The 25719-nt window shown below is 44.4% G+C and overlaps 2 protein-coding genes and 1 pseudogene across 3 annotated transcripts in view; 1 reads left to right on the top strand and 2 right to left on the bottom strand.

Moving 5' to 3' along the window:
- The window catches only part of bmf1 (BCL2 modifying factor 1), a 75503-nt gene that overhangs the window by 6410 nt on the left and 43374 nt on the right, over window positions 1-25719 (top strand). The window lies entirely within an intron of this gene.
- On the bottom strand, window positions 13016-15899 carry LOC147196320 (cytochrome P450 1B1 pseudogene; annotated as a pseudogene).
- On the bottom strand, window positions 16730-19412 carry cyp1c1 (cytochrome P450, family 1, subfamily C, polypeptide 1). Its single transcript, XM_086128008.1, has one exon. The coding sequence runs from the start codon at window positions 19236-19238 to the stop codon at window positions 17661-17663; it is 1578 nt and encodes a 525-aa protein (XP_085984134.1). The 5' UTR covers window positions 19239-19412; the 3' UTR covers window positions 16730-17660.

The following is a 25719-nucleotide window of genomic DNA, read 5'->3' as shown; positions in this document are numbered from 1 at the left end:
ATCAGGGTTGTTTATTTTTATTTACTCTCTCTAAAAGTGTTCAATCTTTTTCAATTGAGTTGTTCGGGTTAACGGTCACTATTAATGGTCTCCATGGAAACATTTTGGACAATTTTAACTCCATCTTTAATTGCCATGCTGAGACCTTTTATGATCCACTTTCGGTCTGTCTTTCCAAAATAAAAGCAAAGAAGTTTCGGTGTCAACACAAACTGACCCATTCAAGGGCAGGCATTTTGACTTAAACTTAAAAAAAAAAAAAAGAGGGACTATTAGAGCACAATTACAGTATTGAAAAACACAGATCTACACAAATCATTGTAGAGCTGCGATGTATGGGCAAAACAAGTGCAGGAATTTATTTCCGCCATTTGATCACTATGGCAAACCCCCAGAATTATAATGGCCAATAATATCAGGGTAGGACAGCCATTTGTCATTCTTTTTGAACCAGGAAGTAGCGAAGGCCAGGGGTAATGTATGCTCTCCGTATAATAAAAAACAACGTATCATGTTTATGAAATAAAACCCTTGAACTAGATTGAGACTCATGGAGAAAAAGCATATAATGGGTTAATCAGACCGGAATATTGAGCAATGTTCTGGCACAGCGTCCCCCCTGCCACTGCAGTGCTGAGACTGGACAAACATCAGACAAAGATGTTTGCAAGATGACCTTGGAGAGATTACCCCATGATATTCTTCTCTTCTGTGCTGGGATGTCCCGTGGTCTTCCAGGAAAGAAAAGCTTGTCTGGGAGCTGTTGTACTCCAAAGCACAGATGGTCCCCCTCATCCCCTCGTCCCCTTCTCCATCCCCTCCATCTGCAGGCCAAACTTCCCTCTCCTCCACCTCGTCCTCTCCTCGCATCCACTCCTCCCGTTTCAAACGCTCCTTTCTTATCGCGGCCTTCGCGACTGCTTCCCATCATCCTTCTCGCTACGCGCTCCAAAAGCAGGAGCCTCGGGTGAGGTGCCTGCTTCTCATTCCCCGTCGGAGCCATCCCAACTGGGCTGCAGCCTAATGAATAATTTCCTCAGAGATACAGTGAGAAAATCACTTTCAGAATCCGAAGAAGTGAGTTGATGTACCATGAAAGCCCGTGTGCCCTCTCTTCTTTACTTTGCGGTAGAGACAGTTTGTACACACACGCACACCCAAAAACAAATCAACAAGGAGAGGACGGCTAAGCCTCCCAAAACCCACAAACTTGAATTGTTTTTTTGAAAAAAAAAATCCATTTCAACATATGCACGTCAGATGTGTCTGCCATCCGTCAGTTTACTCCCTGTCACTTTTTCTTTGCGCAAAAGGCAAGGCAAATTTATTTGTAGAGGACGATTCATGCACGAGGCAATTCACACAAGTTAAAAAAAAAAACAATGAACAATAATCAATTAACTCTTTCATTCCACAAGACGTACTTGTACGTCTTTTTAAAATTAGGCCCGCCTACCAAGGACGTACTTGTACGTCGAAGTCTTTATTTTTTTGCGTCACAGAGAGGAGGAGGGTCTGATGCAATCTGTGAATGAGAATAAGCCGTTTGCATTGTAAATCATGTAAAAAAGCGACCAGTAGGTGGCAGTGGTCCCTCACGTGCTTGAAATGCATGCTTTTACAAAAAGCAATTTTTCTCCGTTTTTTTGCCCAGGAATCGCCATTTTCATGAAACTTAGCCATTTTGTAATGCCGATTGCTGAAGACTGGAAAAAGATAGAAACCATTTTTTTTTCTGCTGAAAGAAGAGAGTCCACTTTATATTGGTAGGCTCCATGTTTATATAGCATTAGAACCAAATATTCTGTGGGCCTTGCAAATCAAAATCCAGTAAAACGCTGGGATTGAGGGGCTGCTCCAGTGAAAATGGCTGGGATTGAATGAGTTAAAGTAAAAGTGAGGAGTGCAGATTTTCAGTTGTAGCATTCACAGCCGAACAGAACCATTTCCGGCCTTAAACATTGTCAGAGCAGAGGCCTCTCTGTTCCAGAGTTTAGCTGCACGGAACGGAAACGCAGCCTCGCTGTGTTTTGTTCTGACTCTGGGCACCAGCAGAAGAAACTGAATCTGAGGTACTCAGTGTCCCGGATGGTTCATATGGGACCAACATGTCTGAGATAAACTTTGGTGCTATGCCGGGAGTCTATTCTCCGACCAACAGAAAGCCTGTGCAGAGACCCGAGCGTAGGACCGAGATGGTCGTACTTGCTTGTTGTAGTCGGGAACCAAGCAACAGCGATCTGGTCTCAGCTCATTTCGAGAGTCCTGCGAGAATGCTATAACAGTAGTTAAGCTAGCTCAAGACATGGATAAACGCCCCCCCACCCTCACAAATCTGGTTTCTTTCGATAAAGCTTTGATTCCGTCTCTATTTCCGAGGTTCCGAGATTCTATTTCCGAGGTGCAAGGCTGATGACGTTACTGATTGAACATAGCCGTTCAAAGCCACGCCGAGCGTATCATTGTGCAAACACCCTGCCACTCATCATGGAGTATGGAGCCGTTTATGCAATCAGTCACACTGCTCCGTTTGAACCTCCAAAACGGAATCGCACAAACATCCATGCTCAGCCTGCTCTCTGTCACGTACCATCCCTCTGGCTTTGCGGACCTCCCTGCTGCAACAAGCTGTGTGACTTGGCAGTGCTTTGCCTCGCGCTGGAAACACAGCACGCAGTTGTCCGTGCGTGCTGGTGCGCGCGTGTGTGTGGGCGAGTGCGTGTAAGAAAAGAAGGGGGAAGTCCGAACGGGAGATGCTGAACGCATTCTGCACGATATTAAATGTGCGCAGCATGTTTGGGTTCAGGGTTGAGGGGGTCGGGGGGGGGGGGGGGGGGGGAATTACACGTCAGGAGATTACATCATGTAATTACAAAATGTGTGTAGCCGTGATCCGTTGTATTATAATTTTTATTACGTTTGGAAAAATTGCCACAAAAACTCAAGGATTATCAACAGTGGTGGCTTGAGGAGTTTAATTCAGGAGGAACGATTGGAGCGATTGGAATAGTTACATTTTCAACAAGGCAACTTGTAATTGTAACCACTTCCATGTCCAAAGTAATCTTCCCAACTCTTGTTTGTGTTTATGTTCAGCGCCATTAAACAGGTTGCTCCATGTCGCTGTGCAACCAGACAGAGGAACCGCAGCACAATTCCCAGCGCCCAAACTGGCGTCTTAGTTTTGTCTCGAGTTGTATGCAAATGAGTCCCCTCCACCACCCTCGACTGGATTTGAACTCTCACTTTTCCCTTATCGCCACCCCCCAATCCCCGCGATTTGCTGTTTGACTTGGCGGCTTGCCCTGGGTTAGCGCTCACTTTTTTGGTCCCCCCCAGTTACGCTCATTTTGAGAGGATTATTTTTCTTTCATGCATGCTCTGCTTCCCTGTATGTAGTCCTTCTATTTAGACCCCAGTCCACACACACACACCTCCACCCCACCCACTGGTTCCCCGTGCACCCATCTCAATTGAATGCCAAGTGAGTGAATGAGTCTGATTCGTCACTTGGAAAACGTTGTTTCCTTTATGCACTTATCAGAGAGGAATGTGAGATGCTGCAACCACCTCAGCATCAGAACGGCTTTGATCGCGGCATTCATTGAGGCTGGCGCATATTCTGAAAGAAAAGGAATTTGGCCAATCAAATAAACAATCTAGCAAAGGGAACATACTGTAGGTCTTGAAAGTTGTTTATTATCTACTTTTTCTTTTACTTGGCCATTCAAGTCAGGCGACGCGACACAATACCCAAAATAAACACGTGGCTGAAATGTAATCTTCTCCTTCCATTGAAGATTGCCTGCCTTTTCCTCCCTGTTCTTCAAAATTACTGCATAGTTTTTTTAATGTTGTCAAATTCATTTTGCAATGTGTTTGTGCTTGCCAAAGTCTGCATAATTTATTTTATTTTGATGTAATTCATGTCATTGCGTCAAGAGCGTAAAACTCAGTCATTTATAAAAGTAGCGTTCATTTGGCGTTTGAAATATTTATTAAAGTATCTAATAACATGGCATGTCAGAGGTACAATATGACATTTTCTGAACCGCATATTCGCGGCATTTTACGTTTTGTGTGGCTGACAAAGGTGGGTCTAATAGTTTTATTATTAAAATAAGAGTACGGTGCTGGTATATCAGGGAAAAAAAAATCTGTGAATTTGGCCTGACATTTGACGTCCAACGAGTAGTAGTACTCTACACCTCGCAAATGGATCAAAATTTACTTTCTGTGTGGAATTCTCTCCCTCACCACCCATTCACTTGTATTTTTTTCAACTCAGCTGTGCAAAGGTCAAAAGATTTGATATACATTCAGTCCTCCTTTGCATCAACGTTTCCATCCCAACACACCGCTGTCTAAAATTCAGCCCGAGTGCAGTCGCAGAAACATCACGGCTTCGTCCCGCGGTGCCACCAATGCGGCCAGTCATTTTGCTGGCTCTGTCAAGCAGACACGTTTTTGCTGGCGTCAGTGTCGAAGCATTTAATGCGGTAATCACTTGCAAATGTGTGACTGTATTGGAATGTATCACAGACCCGATGAAAGCTCACTTCCCTTTTCGCATACACAATTAAACAGATTGGTTCGCTACATAAATCAGTGCCCGGGGACCTAACTGAAAGTCGTAATGATGTGTTATGACATATAAAGGACTATCATTTGATTGAGTTTGACTGCTTGTAGGCAAGATGATTGGTGGTAATTTTTTGTATATTATCATCTTATTTTGGTTTTGAAGTTGTTGTTGGCTAGGCGGCGCGACTGGAAACAAGGCCGATGATGAGGACAATGAGTGTGAACAAAAAAAACAAAAAACAAAAAAGTGGTGTTGGAGGCAAACCACAGAAGCTGAGGGCACTGCTGAGTCATTGCAGGCAGTGTTTCTGTCCGACTGATTTTGCGCAAATGTGAAGACAGTGAAAACAAACAAAACTTTAAAAGAACAACAAAAGCCAAATTAACTTTTCTTGAAAAAAAAATACAGTTATGAACCATCCACCCATGCATCCATTTTGTAATCCGCTCATCCTCACAAGGGTCGCGGGTGTGCTGGAGCCTGTCCCAGCTGTCTTCGGCCAGTAGAAAGCGGACACCCTGAACTGGTTGCCAGCCAATCGCAGGGCACACATTGACGAACAACCATCCGCGCTCACACTCACAACTAGGGACAATTTAGAGTGTTCCATTAACCTGCCATGCATGCTTTTGGAATGTGGGAGGAAATCGCAGACCCGGAGAAAACCCGCGCAGGCATGGGGAGAACATGCAAACTCCACACAGAAAGGCCGGAGCCAGAATCGTACCCACGACCTCTTCACTGTGAGGCCAACGAGCTGAAGACAGTTCTTTATTTCCAGTAAAATTATTGTGTGCGATTTTGCATTCATCAATCTTTCATGGAGAGCCTGTAAAAGAATCTCAATATTTTTCAGCTGTTCTATTAACATTATGGAAAGATTATGGCAAGACTCTAGCCTTTAGTGTTTTTCCTGTGAAATGATACCTCGTTCTTCATCTTCGCAATCCGAGCTCACATGCTATCCCGGCATAGCGACTCACTTTTGATCATCAGTCATAAATCAGCGACGGACTGCATGCAAGGGCCTTTTCGTGCAGCATTGCGTGAATTGAGGAGAAGGTGTGATGGCCGCATGGGAACAAACCAAATGAGTGCTATGGGATGCGAGCACCAGAATTTCATTGTTTCCAGAGTCCCCCCCGCCCCCCTCGCTTGCAGATTGTGCAGAAAGTGCTGTTTTCTCAGCTGTTCTGTTCAGTAGGACAAAAGCAAGATCATAAAATGTTTCTATGTCCAGAGTGAGAATACAGCAACTGTGTATTCGTCAGCGATCCGTGTCGTGATGATTCCTCATGTCAGTACATTGATGCGAAAACTCAAATCAACGGCATCTCAACTCGATTCCATTCAAAATGCTGTTTGTCGTTTTATTGACATATAAACACCAGGCCAGTGATCTCTGTGCCCATGATTGTCTGGCGACCAGTCCAGATGTGCACCCCTCCTCTCACCCAAAGCTGGGATAGACTTTAGCTCACCCCACCGCCCTCATGAGGACAAGCACTGTAGAAATAGATGGATGGTTTGCAGGCCATTTAGCTCTCATTTTCCCAACTGAGCCATAACATAATTTCTGTGCAGTCCCCCCCCCCCCCCCCCTTTTCCCTTCCTTGTCCCTCCTTGGAATGATCGCATATACCAGGAATAACACATAGCGTCCAAATTTAGGAGCTCTTGTCATGATTTTGAAAAAGTGGCTGCATTGGGATTAAGAATCTGGAAGTGAGTTGTGATTCGATTCAGGTTAAAGTTAGGATAAAGATTATTGTGAAGAATGTCCTTGTTGCTGTTACCATTCGAGCGTCTCGACCGGCACCGTGACATCAAACAGCAACAAAGCTGTTGCCAGACACCATGTAGACCAGCAGATATTTGTGAGAAAAAAAAATATAAGCCTAAAAAATATTTACTGTTATATACAGTTGCTCTTTGTACAGAACATCCACAGCAGCAGATTCATTTGGAATCAGTAAAGCTGAGATGGTTTCAAAATAAATGAAAAATGAAAAAAAAATTGTCATTGATTTTTTTTCAAGTTACCTTTAATTAGTAGAAGTTTATTTACAGAAAAGACATTGTTAATGCAGCAAAATAGCATCGTGAAATATCGTATAAAAATTGCCTTTATCATATCAAATTGTATCCTTCAAAAAAAGCCAGATATCGCTTTGTGTCAAATCGTCACGCCTTATATCGATACGTATCACATCGGTAAAAAAAAAAAGTTTCGCTACAACTCTAGTTTGTTCGTACCACTGTGATTTTGCGTGTTGAAGTGTCTGACGTGTTTCTCCACACTGATATTCATGTAGTCCCATCTCACATCTGCGCTTGAAGATATTGGCTGAGTCTCATTTTTGAAGTGCTGTCTTGGACTCATTCTGTCAAACTAACAACAATGCCGGCAACAAGATTTCCAGTGTGTGCAAAGTTAATGTATTTCTAAGGACTCAAAAGCTGGTGGACCCCCCTTGTAAATTCTGCTGGGCCAAATCCAGAAGCTAAAAGTGGAAATGGGGGCAAAGTGGATCGAACTATTGTTGGCTGCAGCTCCTGGCAGCTTTTTGACCATTGGGATGCTGAAAGATGGGATGGAGATGAGGTTAGAGAGAGTGAGAGAAAATGCGGAATGTCTTATTTTTGCTGGCAGAGGAGTGGACGGCTACCTTGGAGGCGCTTCTCAGCAGAGGCCCATATGTCTCTGTTCCTGGCAGACAACGCGGCAGGGGGTGGGAGTGAGCGTGGGAGGAGTAAAGGGGAAAGAGGAGGGAGGGTTGCGGTGGTATGTCACGATGCTTGTGCTCCTGGAGAGTCAGCCAAAGTCCAGCACTGGCTTCATGGTTTCTCCCGCCAATGTGATGCTGGTTTGGAGAATTGGAGCAGACACCCTGACTCCCGTTTTTTTTTTTTTGAGGAGGGGTGGGGGGGTTGAGAGAGGAGTTTGTGGATGTCTCTTGTTTCACCAGCGTCACTGGCTGACAAATCCAAAGAAGCAACAGTCTGTCACTGCTGTACTTTGTTTTGAGCTCCATCTGCCCCCAGAATGACCTGCCGTAAAGATTATCCCACCGCACATTGAGCAATGTAGTGGAACGCGACTGAATTGGACAAATAAATAAAAAATAAATTGCAAATACATAATATTGCAATTGACCCTCACACACATCACCAACTCGCTGCAGCAGAAAAACTGTGACCCCTGGAGTTCTTATATTTGTGTGGCCCTACATACAGTATACACTTGCAGCTATTTATTATTATTATTATTATTTTTATTATTATTTTTAATTAAAGCACAAGCAATTTGCTGTGAATGTCAAGGATGAAAGGGGATTGCCCCGACAGCTATGTTATAATAATAGAAAGAGAGGAAACTGGCAATGATAAAAGGAGAGAGTGCGGATATTTAAGAGGCCCTTGACAATGATCATCCCATTCGCAGATAGCGCTTGTGTATTTTGGCCACAGAGAACTTTCATGCTACGTTTTACAGGTACATATCTAAACTAAAATTATTGTATCGACACGCACACGCACTCATGTACGTGCACGCACGCACACATGCACACATTCTGATCTGACAACAGTGTGACATAGAGTGACCCACTAAATACGGTAATACACGGTAAATGCAAGCCCTGCCATAAAAACGTCTGTCTCCACGATCACTGAAATGTTTTGGAGAAGTAATCCAACAAAATGTCCATGTCGACGGAAGGCCAAAATATGGAAAAATAAACATTTGTATAAATTCCCATGCTTGTGTAGTCTTGGCCATAGTTAGATTGATGCATAGACATGCAGTACAGTATGTTCCATTCTCAACCTGAACAACACAAGCACCCATTCACACTGACAGAAATAGGGAGCCCATTGTTGTTTCTGGAATCAAGTCTATGCTAACTGCTGTGCAACATGCACCTGAACGTCTCCGCGGTGTTGCTCTCTGGGGGTCTGGCACAGGCCCAACTAACTGCAGATTAGAATGCTATGAAGTCACCCGTCACAGGTTGGGATGCTGACGTTAATTTATTGTTGTCATTCATCATGCTGTTAACAACTCAATCCAAAATCTAAGTGGTTGGTGCTGATGATCTGGTTGCAATAAATAACTGTGACAGTCAAGCTAGTTTTGCCTATGACACATATTGGCAATTCATGGCTTTGACGTGTCATATTTTTCCTTTGGCTTATTTTGGGTGGACGCAATAAAGCCGTATAAATAGTGGAAGCATGATCAACTTTGGTTTCTCCTCAGTTTTTCCCTCGGAGGATTAGAGCTGGGCTTCTCACAATGGTGGAGAGTAGAAGCCAAGCCAAGGCCTCGAATGCAGCCAGGCCGACAAAGCGTTGTCTTCAAACCCTTGCAACCATCATCCCTATAAGCCCACTTCATCCTCACTGTGTTATTCTTTATGATCCACACCTCCGCTCCAGCTCAAGTGGCCCTCTGAGACGCACTGCGTGCATCCTAGAAGGCCTCCTCACTCCTCCTCTTTTCTGCACAAAGATCCTCCAAATGCTCCGGTGATTGCATGAAGGAACAAGTATGAAGGAACATATTTGAGTTGGTGCAGTATGTGTGTTGTTGTTGGAAGCATATTTCTTATTAATAAAGTGACATGACACTGGGGAAATACTGCCTCTGTCATGAGGGCCGGAGAGGGGACAAAAGTACTCATACTCTGGACTGAAGCAGAAGAACAGATATTTGAGTCAGAAGAGACCAGTCAAAGTAAAAGTAAAAAAGCTCAATTCAGACTTGGAAATGTACTTTCATAGAAAAGTAAAAAATTATTTGAACATTCAAGTAGGTGCAATATTCATTTTAACAACCTATATGTATATGTATATATATATCTATATCTATATCTATATAGATATAGATATAGATATAGATATAGATATATATATATATTAGTACTGTCAAACTCTTAAAATATTTAATCGCGCCTAAATGTATAACGGCCACAGTTAACTCATAATTAATCGCAATTAATCACACGTTTTTATCTATTCTAAATTTCCTTTGATTTCTCTTTGTCCTATTTTTTCCTATTTTAATGCTCTCACCAACATGTAATCGCGGATCAGCTTTCGTTGTGCAAAATGCAAATATTTACTGAAACAACAATTTCGATTTTCAATTTTACATTAACATTTTTCACTTGGAGCAGTTATTCAAACTAGGAGCACATTTTATTATTTTAGAGCAACGTAACATCCGCTGTGATGTGGTGCTGCATTAATCTCGTGATTAAAAAATTAATCCCGTTAAAATTGATTTAAATTAATGCAGATAATAACACATTAAACTGACAGCACTAATATATCTATCTATCTATCTATCTATCTATCTATCTATCTATCTATCTATCTATCTATCTATCTATCTATCTATCTATCTATCTATCTATCTATCTATATATATATATATATATATATATATATATATATATATATATATATATATATATATATATATAATTATCATTTGGTTATGGAGGCGTCGAGTGAGTGTAGCCTGTTTTGCTGGTTTCTCTGTGGGGTGAATTAAGTAATAAAGTACATGATCTCTCAGTATGATGGCATGTTCAGTGGTCAGTGCATGTTTCAGGTGCGTCTCTCGGGGGGGAAAAGAGATGTCGAGCTGCAGTGTGGCGCGGCCCGCAGCAAAACAGGAGACATCGTCTGCTGGTACCCGCTTGTCAAATAACGTGCGCTTTTAACAAAGCGCAAGGCTATTAAATGCAAGAGGAGCTGTTTGTTTGTAGTTCTTGTTGTTACTGCAACCAAGACAACCAAGCCATATTTCCCTAACCCAAAGCGTTTTGGGGCATAAGCCTAAACAGGAAAAGCTACTGTGGACTTTGCCAGGGAATTTGTGGAAATAATATACAATTGATCAATTACGCTGTGTAGGTAACTATGAGTAGCACACAGTGAATGTATTGGACAAAAATAAAGTATGAATGCCCCCCCCCCCACATCCATATATTTCTCTCCATCCATCAAATTTGGCGCAGTAAAGTAAAAATGAAGTTGTGATTCATTTCACACTGTTCCACTCACACTGTCAACAACATGCCTTGCATGTTCTTAACAGCGCGACATATTTTCAGCAGAGTGGTCAGCCGTTATTCCCTCGGCGAGCGGCGGGAATTCTGTCTCCACTACAAAAAGGAGAATGCGAAAACAACCGAAAATGAAACCCCCGCAGACGCAAATAGCTCCTTGCCGAATTGTTTTGGTCTGGCTCGCAGCATTGCTGAGAGCAGAGCTTGGAGCAAGACGAGCGTGAAATTGACAGACAGCGCGACGCTTATGCTGCTCACAGGTACTATGTGCAGTATACCACGAAGTTCAAGTTGTATTATGGCACACGCTGATGCTCCGCCATTGCCATAAACATTGCACATCCCGTTGTCACGCCACATTCGTCATAAGTTGCTCTCATTCTTTTGTACGTAATACTGTATTCATTTGTTTTCCATTGGCAGCCTTGCAAAGGCTCTTGTGTAAGTGACTTAACGTTCTTTTCTATATGGGAGAGAAATTGTTTGGCAATATTACAAAGGGATTTTGCCAATAGGACATAAATAATCCATACATCACGTCACGTGATTTGTCATCCATCCATTTTCCATACCGCTTGTTCTCATTGGTGGTCTTGAGCAGTAGCGGTTTCTGGTATGTGCAAAATGTGCGGCCGCACAGGGCGACACTTCTTGGTAGGGGGGGGGGGGTGGGGGGGGGTCTCAGTATTGCTAGTTTATGACCTGTTATTGATCTTTAAAAAAATCCTGAACGTATTTCAAAATACATCAGACACCTGCTGTGTCCCTTGAATAGAATGCGCAGTGATTGTCCAAAGGAGCAATGCTGGCAATTCCTCATCGTCTGGGTGGACTCCTGCTCGAAATTTATGGCCCGTCAACGCAGCTGGATCACCAGGCACTTATGTGTTTAAATTCCACAAAGATTTATGACGAGATAAGTGAGAACATCTATTATCTGTGAGTGGGTGTGTAGTTTGATTCCTAAAGTGTATTTTTTGGGATGTAAAGAAAGAAGTTGCTTTCACCTGAGGGAGCTCGTCACTGATTGTTTGAAGGATTTCAATTTCAGCAAAAATGATTGTAAATCGATTGCATGCCGAGGCATAGAGATTTGTGATTTAGGGCCATATTTGTATTTTTTTAAGCAGATGGATGGGTCAGATCATTTGTAGATATAGTTTAAAAAATTCTAATTAATATACTTGTTCGAATAAAATATTTTTTTTCAGCGATTCCTTCTGTTTTGATGTTGACGCTTTAGCTGGGAACGTGCAGAATTGCTGCTGTCTTTTCTTTTGTCATCAGCAATTTGGATAAGAAGTGAAGTTGTGGTGAATACGTTGATGTTGAGGGCAGCCTCGTAGGAAAGACTGACAGACACCGGCCAATACGCAGACACAATTTTCCGCATGTGTTCCAGTAGAAGATGAGGGAAGAAATAACTCTACCCCACTGTGTGTCATCAAGAAGTGACTCTAGTGGGCCCGTTCAAAAAAAAAAAAAAGTATATATCTGGCAGAGCTCAGACAGCCGAGCTGGAACGGTGTTAGCGGAGGCAAGCGCGCGGGAGGTTACTTTGCAGCAATGTGTACGTGCCGCTTGTGAATAACCCCCAAGATGAAAAATGTCAGCTTGTACATATTTAGTTTTTCTCTCCGGAGTCAAACTTTGCAGGTCATACGCTCCGAAGGATGTGCGGCGCAAAAGTCAGGAGGTGAAAGGGAGTCTTTCAACTGGACAGATTTCACAAATGTTTTGGGAAGTTGGAAACCGGGGAGGTCGGCCTACCCAGTCCTCCCTCTTGAGGTCCTTGCGGTGTCAGAGCAAACAAGAGAATGTAGTGGAGAGAGCTTGTAGAGGACAGAATGTCAGCATAAACAAGCTCCCTTCGCAGCGCTGTTCCTGGAAGTGGATTTCGTAGCAAGTCAAGCAATGGCAAAGTCAAAATTAGGTTGAGGATGATAAACCGCTAACCCACACTTGAACTAATATTGATCCACTGTACTTGAAGGTCGGACATATTTGGAACAGTGGGTGGTTTGAGGGGTTCCCCAGACTCACGAAAAGTGAAATGAAAGCCTTTAGCATCTCGCTCATCAAGAAGAAGCTCTTTTGTGGCGCTGCATGGCTGCCATGTTGAAAGGTTATTTGGGCAAAAGTAGGGAAGTGTCATTAGCTGCTGGGACATGTCAGGAAGACAGATGCATTGTCACCTTCAAGCAGAAACTAAAAAAAAACAAAAAAAAACAGGTGTGCTCGTGTATCCTACCGTCTGGATTTTCGAATGCATTCTGTAGAGGAGAAAACATAATTCTGATGAAGTTGTTTTCTAAATATTTATATTAGTCGACGATTAAAACAGACCCCGTTTCAGCTTCAAAAGTAATTTTATTTCTGATCAATAAAGTGTCATTAGTACCAAACTGCGATGACTCACAGGAGCCAATCAAGGGTGGACGAGCTGCTTGTCACACAACCTGAAGTTGATGTAGTCATTTTTAAAAGTGTTGGGACTGGACTGCCTGTCCACCATTTGTCAAACTGTTCAAACTGCCTTCTTATAGCAATTACGGCAATGACTCAACCTTTTTCTTTCCAAGGATATCAAACTCACTGTATTGATAAATGAGGCCTGGAAATGGCTTGTCTGCTCTCACTTAACTGAAAAAGACAAAAAGAAAAAGAAATGCACTAGGAGACCTGTGTTAAACATTAATGAGTGGCCGATGTAGTGAGTCACGGCTCACTTGCTAAGGGTTCAAAGCAGGAGCGACATGAGCCAGTAACACATCTTAATCTTTCACAACAACAGAGACCAGACATGAGTTGCTATTATTATCTTTTTGACCACGCTGGAGTTTTTTTTTTTTTTTTTTTGGGGGGGGGGGGTTGAAATTCTGGCTGCCCTCACTGACGCACCACACTTTCACTTGTAAGTGAGTGGAGATGTTTATTTTACCTGTGAGGTTTTAGTCACACTCGAAAGAACATATTTGTTAGGGTTATGGTGACAAATTCCTGTTCACAGACAGGGTAGGAAGCTCTTTTCCTCAGGTTAAAGTGCTCTTTCATAATTGTAGCATACACAATGTTCGAATGAAACACAATAGCTATTACCGTGGTCACAAAATTAGGTACACCTTCATAATACAGTATAAAAATGCATATATATTTAAAGAAATCTGCCTTTATAAAGGTAACACGACTCAGAGACCTTCAACATTGTCTTATGTCTCATATTGGTTTATCCGTTTTGCTACGTGGGGAAATATGAAATCTCTTGACAAAATTACACCCTCGATAATCGTAAGAGTATTTGCTGTCCAAATTGCATTTCATTCTAGTGTGCAGGTGTACCTAATAAAGTGGCCAAGCAATGCAGTACTTAAAGGATGCAAACAATATATAGGCACAGACTTTCTGACATTGAATTCTGTTTAAAAAAAAGTGTGTGAGCTTATACTTTTTTTTTTATGATCTTTTTAAAATGTCTCATGTCTGGGCTTGGCGGTGATTTTGAAATCCAAAGGCCTCAGCGTTAAACCGTAGGAGCAATTTAGTGACAGGTCTTCATCCGGGCATTTCTCAAAGTGACATTGTTGAAGAAGGATGGCAAAGAACAAAAAGATCTCCACCTTGGCAATCTGGTCACCGACGCAGCGTCTTTTCCCCGCTGAGAAGATCATCACGTTATTGGTGAGGTCCTTGTCTAGGGAGCCGTTTTCGTCGAGGAACCGCGAGGGGTCAAAGATCTGCGGGTGCTTCCACTTGAGGGGATCGTGATTGATGGACCACTGATTGATGAAGACCACCGTGTCTTTTGGAATGCGAAGACCCTCAATAGTAACATCCGAAGTCGTAGAGTGGGGGATGGTGACGGGCACGAAACTGCTGAATCGCATTGTTTCATAGATGAAGGCATCCAGATAGGCCAGGCGACCTCTGTCCTCCACAGAAGGAAGCCTGTTTGACCCCACCACCTTGTCCACCAGCTGTTGGAGCGTCATTTGAATGTCAGGGTGTTTCACCAGGAGGAGAAGTATCCAGTCGAGAGCGGTGGAAACGGTATCCAGACCCGCACCGATGAGATCTGCTACCGTCCCCTCAGCGTAGTCCTTGGCGAGTCCCTTTTCGCTCTTCGTCTCCTCAATGACCCCGATGATAGCATCGCTCATATCACGGGTTACCTGTGGATCGAAGGTCTTTCTGTGCTCTTCTACCTTGCCCTGAACAAACTTGAAAAACTCCTTGTTCAGGTCTTTGAAGTTCCTGAAAACACTGCGGACAGGATTTGGGAAAGACTGAAGCCATGGCATCACATCCACCAAACTGCCAGCTCCGACGGTCTGCCCAAAGTCGTTTACCCGCTGTAACAAGGCTCGGAACTCGGCATCGTCGTGGCCGTACCGTTTTCCGAAGCACAAGGCACAAATCACATTGGCGGCGGCGACCGTTAACTCATGGGTGGGGTTGAAATAATGACCCTGAGCTCCTAGTTTCAGGAACTCTTCAACCAGTTCCTTAGCTTCTGCCGCAATTTGGCACTCAAAGGCTTTTTTGGTTTGGCTGTTGGCAGATGAGAAGGCTCTGATGGTGGATTGAGCAATTTTCCTGTGCATCTTCCACTCTTGGCTGTAACTGGTGAAAGTCATGCTTTTCCCTCCCGACACGTACTGAAAAGACAGAAAGTTTGGTCTGCCGGCAAACTCCCTGCTGTGCTGAATCAGAGCTTGGCGGATGGCCCTGTCGCCGTTCAGGACCACGACGTCGCTGCAACCCAGCCTTATCTGATACACGTTGCCGTATTTTTCGGCTAGTTTGGCGAAGGTGATGTGAGGCATTTGGCCCAGCTGCATGGCGTTGCCCACCACGGGCCAGGCGAAAGGTCCCGGCATTCTCCTCTTGAGCCTCAGGTTCCTCACCCACAGGCCGAGCTCCAGGCAGATAAGAAAAAGAAAAGTTGCAACCAAAGCAGGTTGGAGCTGTCCACTCAACTCTCGAGCGATGCTGCCGCCCTTCGCAGCAAACCCCGCGTCCGCCTGAGTCATCGTGTTATCCCGCGTCGTCCGTCCTCCTCTGCATCCAAAGAAAAGACAGCTCGGTTAGGACTTGAAAGCTTTTCCTTTCGTTAGTAAAGTCACATCCGAGGCCTCATTGGTGATTAGACCAAAGAAAGGCAGCAGTGGCAGCCTCCATTGCAGTTTGGGACAAGATCGGGATGAAGCTGAGCAGCTAGCTGTGGTGCGGCTCGTCTTCAGATGACCGCTTGAGAAGGAAGCGGATTGAAGCTTTCTCTTATATGTATCCCTATGGTGGGAGGGCTCCGAGACGTAGTTTTTTTTTTTTTTAACGATTACTCTCCTCCCTTTTTGACCACACTTTGCAGACCTTAGTCCCACTTCGGCCTCCTTCCAGCAGCATCCCTTGTAGAATGACTGCAAAGCGAGACATACGTCACCTCAACGAGATATTTGCGATTTATGGGAATGAGCGAGACACGTGTTGCGTAGCGAGCCAATTTTCGACCAAAATTTAAGACTGTATAAATACGCTCACCATGCTAGTCAGGTTGCTTTGACGATGACTGCTCCTCCGTCAAACTTTTTATGTATTATACCCCCAAAAACATTTATCAGCCATTGAATAAATACGGAGAGGAGGTTTCCGTGAAATGCAGAGCGTTGGAAGGTCGAAATAGGATTCAAAACTCCACGCTCTTTCATGACCCCGTGAAATGCGATGGTCAAGTCCAGAGCAGTCTGTTGTCGAATTTCAAACCGAATTGGGAACACAAGACTCGAGCATGTGTGCATGTGAGTGCTTGTGCAACAAAATGAAAGACTTAAAAAGTCATTGTCTTGCGGTCTTGGTTATGCGCAGCTACAAATCAAGGTTTGTTTCATTAAAAAAAAAAAAAAGAAGACTAATGACAAACAAATAGACAATGGTGGCATCATTTTGCTGCCACATGTTTGATAGTAAAGCCTACATAATACAGCGTGCGACTGTGGGATTTTAATTTTATCTCATGACAAGGAATAACACGAAATGAAAGCCAGACACAGAAAACATTCACCATTTCTTTATTGTTATTATCAGCATTCATTTCAGGTACAGTTTATTTTTTGTTCGTCACACCAAGCCCCCGCTGAGTAGTTGGTTGCAGAAGATCGACCTGGGCGGAGCGTGCAGGCCTAAAGACGATGCGGGAACATCCGTGTGGCTTTGAAAACTTTGTAAACAAACACAGTCATGATAATGCCTCATGGGGAGAGAGAGAGAAAGAGAGAGAGAGAGAGAGAGAGAGAGAGAGAAAAAAAGAAACATGGCGCACATCTGTGCTGCGTATTGGTGGGAGCGATGTTTGGCAGGCGGTGCTCGGGGGGAACACTAGCGATACAAAAGTTTGCGCGCATTTTCTCTCATGGAGGTTGATGAAAGACTTCTTCCAAGTTCTCGTTTCCACTTTCATCATCCCTTTTTGTCCGATGTCTTCACATGCTTTATGAATACAGTAGATGATAGTAGACAGATAACCGTTTTACCAGACCTTATAAAACCACGTTGTAAAAGCACAAAAGGTTACGGTAACTATATTTTTCGATATTATGACTGAGAACATTGAGTCAACAAGTGACTGTTAACATTCGCGAGCATTTATGACAATATTAGCTTAAATGGACGTTAAAGGTCGGTAGATGCCCCTGTGCAGATTGTACATATTCATGCAAACGATAATAATAATAATAATAATAATAATAAACTCTTAATACTGTGTAGAAAAATTGGAGAACTGTTTTTAATCTTTTGCATTGATGCAAAAAGTCCACTGGCCTCAATTCTACCTGTTTGACACTCCCACACTCCCAACGCATGTTTAAATACATTAAATAGGAATATTTTACAAGAAGACTGTGTGCAGGTATGCAGGTACGCACTGTTAAAATGTCACCGGTGTGGACGTGTGGAGAAGTCTCTGCTGGCCTTGAATCACGTTGCCGATAGCATGCAGTTCACGCTGGGGAAACCAAGCCGAGCAATTTTCCTCTGAGCTTAGCGGTGACACAATACCTGAGGGGTTTCAACGAGAGCCCGTAGGAGCAATCCTGGGTGACGGGCTGCGAGGGGTCGCTCTCTAAGCTGCACTGGTGCAGCAAGACCGCCGTGAACAAAAACACTTCCACCTTGGCGATCTGGTCGCCGATGCAGCGCCTCTTACCTATCGAGAAAATCATGACGCTGTTGGTGACGTCCTTATCGAGGGCTCCGTTTTCACCCAGGAAGCGCGAGGGGTCGAAGATATGCGGGTCCTTCCATTTCAGGGGGTCGTGGTTGACGGACCACTGGTTGATGAAGACCACCGTGTCTTTGGGGATGCTGAGGCCTTCGATGGTGACGTCTGAGGTGGTGGAGTGGGGGATGGTGATGGGGACGAAGCTGGTGAAGCGCATGGTCTCGTAGATGAAGGCGTCCAGGTATGCCAAGCCGCCGCGGTCCTCGGTTGAGGGCAGTCTGTCCGGACCCACCACTTTGTCGATGAGGTCATGCAGCTTTGCCTGCTCCTCGGGATATTTGACCAGCAGGAGCATGATCCACTGCATCATGGTGGATACCGTGTCTTGGCCGGCTCCGATCAGATCGGTCACCGTGGCTTCTACGAACTCTTTCGTCAGAACGCTTTCTTTTCCGTGCTCGATCACGTTTATGATGGCGTCACTCATGTCCCGGGTCACGTCCGGATCGAAGGACTCTCTGTGCTCCACCACTTTATCTTTCACGTAGGCAAAGAACTCCTCATTGAGATTCTTGAAGTTTTCGTAGATGCTGCGGACCGGGTTGGGGAAGGATTGGAGCCAGGGCATCACGTCAACCAGGCTGCCCGCTCCAACCGTCTCTCCAAACTTGTCCAGCCTCGTCAACATGGTCCTGAACTCCACATCGTCGTGCCCGTATCGCCTCCCGAAGCAAAGAGCGCACAAAACGTTCGCAGCGGCGACCGTGAGCTCATGAGACGGGTCGAAATATTGTCCATCCGCGCCGTGTCTCAAAAATGCTCGCACCAGTTCCATCGCCTCAGCCATGACGTGCAGCTCAAAGACTTTTTTGGTCTGACTGTTTGCAGAGGAGAAGGCTCTCAGGCTGGACTGGGCAATTTTCCGATGCGCTTTCCACTCTTTGCTGTAATTAGTAAATGTCAGGCTTCTTCCTCCTGAGATCATCTGGAAGGAGAGAAAGTTTGGCCTGCCGGCAAACTCCCTGCTGTGCTGGATCAAAGCCTGACGGATGGCCCTTTCTCCGTTCAGGACCACGATGTCACTGCAGCCCAGTCTTATCTGGTACACGTTACCATATTTTTTGGCCAGTTTGGCGAAGGTGATGTGAGGCATCTGGCCCAGCTGCATGGCGTTGCCCACCACGGGCCAGGCGAAGGGTCCCGGTAGTCTTCTCTTGAGCCTCAGGTTCCTGAACCAGAGGCAGGCTTCCAGGCAGAAGAGGAAGATGAAAGATGCAACAAGAGCTGGCTGGACCTGTCCACCCCACTCTCGCATGATGCTGCTGCTCTTCACAGCAAAGTCAGTGTCCACTGCCATCGGGACAAATGTTCTGGCGCCGCTTCAAAAAAGGCTTCGTTAGCTCAAAATATATGAAAAATATTCTTTTCGGTTTGATCAAGTAAAAATGAATCGCTTTTGTCCAATTCATGAAATGCCAGTGAGTTTACTAAAAGTGAGTGTGGCAAAAGTTTTTTGTTTTTTGTTTTTGTTTTTTTGGAAATGATTTAAGGTTTGAGTAGCTGCCTGTGCCTGCTCCACCTTATATATTTCACTGGTAGTGGGCAGGGCTCGGCAAGGATGTCATACTCCTCCCATTGTGGAAGTCCTGCAGACCCCTGCTTCATTGTCTCCCAGACGCGGAGCGCTCTCGAGGGCGAGCGTCCTATCAGGAGCGCGCGCGGTAAGCGAGCGCGGCAAGAGAGCGCGGCTGGAGCAGCAGCAGAGACTCTGCACCTGGTGAAAGATGTAGCAGAGAACGCGCCGCGCCGATTTGTTTTACTAATTGGAGGACTGACAACGTTTGCACCCCTCTCCGTGCAACCTTTTGACATTATATTTAATTCCATCTTCTTTGGGGGGGGGTCATTGGAAGACTGACTGTGGTCAGGGAAAAAAAATAGAGAAAACAGTTTGTGTAACTTTTGGTTTGCGATTGAAGTTTATATCTGCAGTGTGGATGAGTGATTTGTTGCGGGTGAAGTTTGTTTTGATCAGTGTGGACTTGGAGGACCGCGTGTGTGTTTTAACCTGTGCTTGCTGCTGTTTGAATGGGGCTGTAATTAATTAATTTCAGTGAACGCTGGCGATACTTGTTTGAAATAGACTTTTTTTTGTCTGTCAAGTACCTGGTTTCATTTAAAATAATGTGTGTTGAAAAACGGTACTCACAATTTATTTAAATAAATGAGTTTTGGTGTTTTATTTCTTTATTTTTAAGAAAGGCTACATTGGAAAAATGCTGTATATATATATAGACACACACACACCCCAATGTTTGCACCTACATTCTTACAGATTAAAAACAAAAATAGTTAAACACTAAATCATGACTGTCAACTGTAATGTAAACATTCTTCACTTGGCACACAGCGAATATGGCTTGAGGCTGACACAATAAAGAAGCACAGCAATCAAGATAAGACTTTCCCGATCCCACAGCAATTGGATCAGTGGTTACGTCAGCAAAGACACGATGATGGAAAAGGGGGGAAAAAAACCCCCATCACAATAACAAATGAGAAAAAAAATATGCGCAGATGTAAAATATTGATGCAGCACTGTGTCTGACATTGCCACATCATCATCTTTCTTCGTGCGGATATATTCGAAGCAGCGTTTACTTGATCACTGCGCTGGCGTGTTCAGGTAGCTTACTTTTTATTTAGTAAGCATGGATGGATCGACAGGAAGCTAGAACAAAGGGATTCAGTCAGCCCCGCAGCGTGGTGCAAGAGTGCTGACAGTTTCGGCACCAGAGCATATTCGAGAGGGGGCATTCAATTGATGTGGGTGGTGTCGTGGGTGGAGGGGGGGGGGCTTCACATCAAAAAACATGCATGGGCGCATGGCTTGAAGACTTCTTTAGCGTGTTGCAAAAGGACACAGGCGATAAAACCTGAAGATCCCTCAAATTTTGAGGATGCTTGGATTCACTTTAGAAATGCGCTCGACACTTCAATGGCCCGGTGTCAAACGTTTTCTTTGAATGAAGTGAAAATGTCATTGTGCCTAAATTATGCAAACAAATAGGAAGACAACAATACAAGGTTATCAGAATGGTTTGTTCTATGATGTTAATTGCTCAGGGCAATTATAGATATGGGCTTGTGCTGAATCCAAGCCTGGAAGCCGTTTGTCTGGAGAAATGTGGCGTGGCTACGAACCAAAGCTTCCACAATGATTCCCGGGTTAACCAGACACTGCAATGTCCTTGAATACATTTCATTGGGGATGACTATTCCTATAGGGGAGAATCCCCAACGACCCCCCCCCCCCCTATCCCCCATGCAGGCCCCCCACCTCAGTCCGCTCCTCGCACACATGTGGCCACTTGCATCCCCATCATGGTAATTCGAAGCAGATTTGTGGCTGAGGAAGAGGGTGGTAGGGTGTTGGTGGGGAAGGAGGGAGGGCGGGGAGTGTGGGGGGGTATGGCGGTCACGGAGGCGGCGGCTGTCATGTGTGCATTTTGCGTGTGGCTGCTGTGTTTGCCTGTGATTACCTCTTGTAACATGGTTGCGGGGGGGCTGCCCCCTCACACCCTGACCCGGTGCTGACTCTCGCTGAAGGCATGGTGTGCGTCGGTTTGTGGTTTTTGTCCCACTATATGCTGCATGTGCTAGTTGGGTGGGGGCAGTCAGCACGCGGAGACAGAACCAATGGCAGACCCAGACTGCTCTGGCCTCTGGAGTTAATCATTGTTTACTAGTCTCATTTCCACTTCTCAGTGAGCTACTGTCACGCACAGCACCGACAGGGAGGAAGAGAGCGAGGGAAAGGGGGTCGGTCTTTGGATCGGACGGCGGGGGTTGCAGCAGTGAGAGCAAAGCTTGGGGTCCAACAGGCAGTTGGGGAGTTGGCGGGACTTAGATGAAAGAACTGTGGTGTGCATATTGATTTTTTTGGGGGGGGGGGGGGGAGCGAGGTTAATGGTGAGCTAAGACTAAAAAAGTTCTAAACACACCAACAAAAACATCCTGTGGGCAAGCACCTACGCAGGCAACCGGGATGTAACCACTGGGCATTTGTGCTTGGACGTGGTCCCGTCATCATATGCCAGACCACAATCTGAGTTAACTGGATTGTTCGTGTGAAAACGCATTCAAAGTAATCTAAAATGGTATGTAAGTCGTATTTTGTTACATGCTTTCAAAAAAAAAAAAAAAGGAGCACCCCTGCAAGCCTGAAGGCAACACATCAAGGCCTGCGGTCAGTCTCGGTGAAGTGCAAATGTAAAATGTTAAATATTTGGGTTGAAAGAATGTCAGTTTATACTCTTCCGTTGTTGGAATGTCACTCTCCATCTTTTTTTTTTTTTAACGGACTGGGGCCCTTAAATCCCCCCCTAATAAATTCATAATTTGAAGTTGAAGCGTGATCGTTCGTTGCCAGCCAGTGTAATTTTACAAAATGGCCGTCATCCTTTGCGTGCAGCTGTACATGCAACCTGATATAAGATTGTCTCAATTACAATGTCACTGAGGGCTCTGGGTCCTGTGATTCATTTGGAACAAATAAAAAAGAAACTGTGAATCTGGTGATTGTGAAATATTTATTTCATTTGTGACCGACACACACACACACACACACACACGCACACACACACGCACACACACACGCACACACACACGCACAAAAAAAAAATCACCCATGACCAAGAGAGACGAGCATTTTGGAAAATGTTCGGAATGATTTGAGATCTGCAGAGTCCTTCCAAAAATCACTTTTATGAGGGCTTGCGAAGAAATATAGCTGGAAAAAAAGTGCATGCCAGGGCATGATTATCCTTGTATGACCTCCACTTTTCCTCGAGGTCATCTAAGAACACGCCGTTTTGACATCTATGGCTTGAAGCCTTCCAATAAGCTCAAAAAGTTCATTTGGCACTCAGTATTGAATGACACGTTAACATCTGTTTTTCTTCAGAATCGAAAACACTTCACAGGTGTTTTGAAAACATGTCAGTGGTATATTTTCACAGCAAATATTTCTACGTCAATGTAAAATTGTCTTTTATTATTATTATTTTTTAAGGACAGACGCATCTCATGTAGTTCGCCAGTAGGGCAGGCCATTTGAGCATTTATTCCATCCATCCATCCACTTTCTGATCCGCTTATTCTCACAAGGGTCGAGGGGGGTGCTGGAGACGGATTTGAACCTGGTACCTCTGCACTGTGAGGTCGATGCCTTAACCACTGGCTCAATGGGGCGCCAGCATTTATTCCATATCTTTTGATATCAAACATTTCACTAGTTTGGTCTGTGTCAGCACTACGCGGACATTCATCCACACTAGTTAAGCGCTTTCTCGTATTAGTGGCACAGAAATGCTCGCTAGTCTCTAAATTTTCAGTTATGTTGAAAAGGCTTGCCGAACGCCAGCTCATACTCGACATCACGTACTGCTGGGCCAATGGCAAGTCGGGCTTTTGTTCGATTGACAACCAGCAGGCTGTGTCTTCCTGCTGGCGTTTGTCCGTTTCGTCTTGAGCCTCGCTCGTTTAACTTGTTCTCTGGGTGGAAGCTGAGCCCCGAGTGCGGAAAACTGGATAGTTCTCTTCGCTTAAAGACAATGGAAGCATTTTCCCTGACGGATACAAGAGCTCAACATGCATATGTAACGCACTGGCACGCATCGTCAAACGAACACGTGCATTTTCCCGCAGAAACTGAGGAAATAAAACTGTCAACGCCATTAAACCGTTTGTAACTTCACAGACGTGTTAGATGGTCATTTAGGGGGCAAATAAGTTCACTCACTTTTTAATATCCGTGATTCTTACAAGCCAAAAAAAAAAAAAAAAACTAAACAAATAAGCTAACAGTAAAACATGGACACAAAAGAAGGCTTCTAATTTTGATAGCTAGTGACAACACAAATGGCGCCACTGGCATGTCACTGCTTTGAATGTCTGCTTTTTTGCGTGACTTCTTTTATGTATACCCCCCCACCCCTATGTCCCCCTTTTTGCGCTTTTTCAATCAAACCGCAAAAACTCAAAGAAAAACAAAGACACCCAGATTAATCCTTTGATACTTGCTGATCTGAAATCTTCGGCGGCAAAATGACATCTCGAATGACGTGCCTGACAACGAGAGAATATCAAATAGGGAAATTTTCATACGTCGTGCTTGTCTCCTTGAAGCCCATATTTCACTGAGCGAGGTTTGCACATAGTGAGCGTTTTATTTATTTATTTTTTTTTTTAAACATCACACAAAGAGACCTTTAAGTTCTGGTTTTGTTGTTCAATCGGGAAAAAAAAGTAATCGAATTCCAAACTTTCTGAGCACATTTGAGCTTTTTGGGCACTTTTCACCCCCGTTGCAGGCAGATAGAACCTCACTGCGTGGCACCCAGCACAGCAGCCATGTATTATGTACAGTATAGAGATATTTCTTTCTAATGCCGTTGAGTTTTTGCGTGCTTGCGGAGCCGAGCGGGGATGGGCTTGCGTGCCGCGCTGGCCTGGCGTGCGCGGACCTCGCCCACTGAACTCCGGCTACCCAGGGGAGCGGGGGGCTTGCGTGGAGGATGGGGTGCAGCGCTGTAATGAGAGATTAAAATGAGAAGAGGGAGAGAATGCGAGAGGAAACGGCTTCCAGAGCAGGAGACTTTGTTTGGTATCTCACCTCCTGTCTGAAGACTCGATCACGATCGCAACGTGCAATGAGGAGGTCTCGACCTAGGAGTAATGAATGATCATAAATGCCTCATTAATTATGATCGTAGTGTTTAGACCTATTTGAGATTTTTTTTCCCACCCCTTCCTTTGCCTTCCACTTTTTGCATATAAAAAAAATTCAATGTAAAAGATTGGTTTTCATGTTGGTTACACATCGACGACTCCACCATACTACTATATACCAGTAGATGTACAGGTATTTACTACATGATGTCTCTACTATGTACACAGGTGGACAATTTTGTTGGTCCCCCCTGTGTTAATGAAAGCCCAAAAAACAAAACACAGAAATAACATTAATTTGAAAAAAGTCATAATAATGAAAGTTGACCAATGAAAGTCAGACATTGCTTTTGTATTGTGGCTCATTGGGACTTGCTTGTCTGTCATTTTCTTTCTCATCTCCCCAGACAACACTTTCATTCGCTTCCTCTGGTCCATGTTTTGTGTAGTACACACAATGTCACTAAAAAGCGGCCAACTGACTGGTTATAACTTTAAAGACACCTGTGATGCAACTTGGAGGAGACAACATGGTGGAATATGCCCCATATGGTCAGATTAGCCTTGAGTTTGACATGTGATTGAGACAAACAGCAGCTTTTACAGGTCACATAAAAGGGGCTGTTGACTTCCTGTATTAACATCAACAAGCAACGAGGCCCAATTTTCAACCTTTTGTATTTTTCCTAACACATAGGCGTTTCCTGCCATTTTTTCCCATTTCTACAGTTTTACCCTCATATTAATCCTTTCACGCACCAATAATGATAACCTGTAACCTGATAATGATGATAGGTCGTCCACTGTCGTAACCACTGTCCCCGAAAGGATTAACTTGCGCCAAATGTCCAAATATCAACAGTTAGTTTACTGTAGAGACGGCTGGGATAGGCTCCAGCTCCCACCGCGACCCTCGTGAGGATTAAGCGGTTCGGAAAATGGATGGATGGATGGATAGTTTACTGTAGAACCAGACAGTGTTTTCTTGCAACATGCGAAGTGTGACAAATCAGCTAATGAGTCGACTAGACTGCTTTTTAAACCCAGTGCATGCTAATGCTGTTTTGCTCCTCTTTGTTTGTTTTGCTGCAGTTTGTTGTGTTGAA

The sequence above is a fragment of the Hippocampus guttulatus genome, chromosome 13 (assembly GCF_054856545.1).
Source record: "Hippocampus guttulatus isolate MCC_2025c chromosome 13, RoL_Hgut_1.0, whole genome shotgun sequence".
In the NCBI taxonomy this organism is placed as follows: Eukaryota; Metazoa; Chordata; class Actinopteri; order Syngnathiformes; family Syngnathidae; genus Hippocampus; species Hippocampus guttulatus.
Note: the sequence above shows the minus strand (reverse complement) of the source record. Positions and strands in the feature narration are given on the sequence as shown.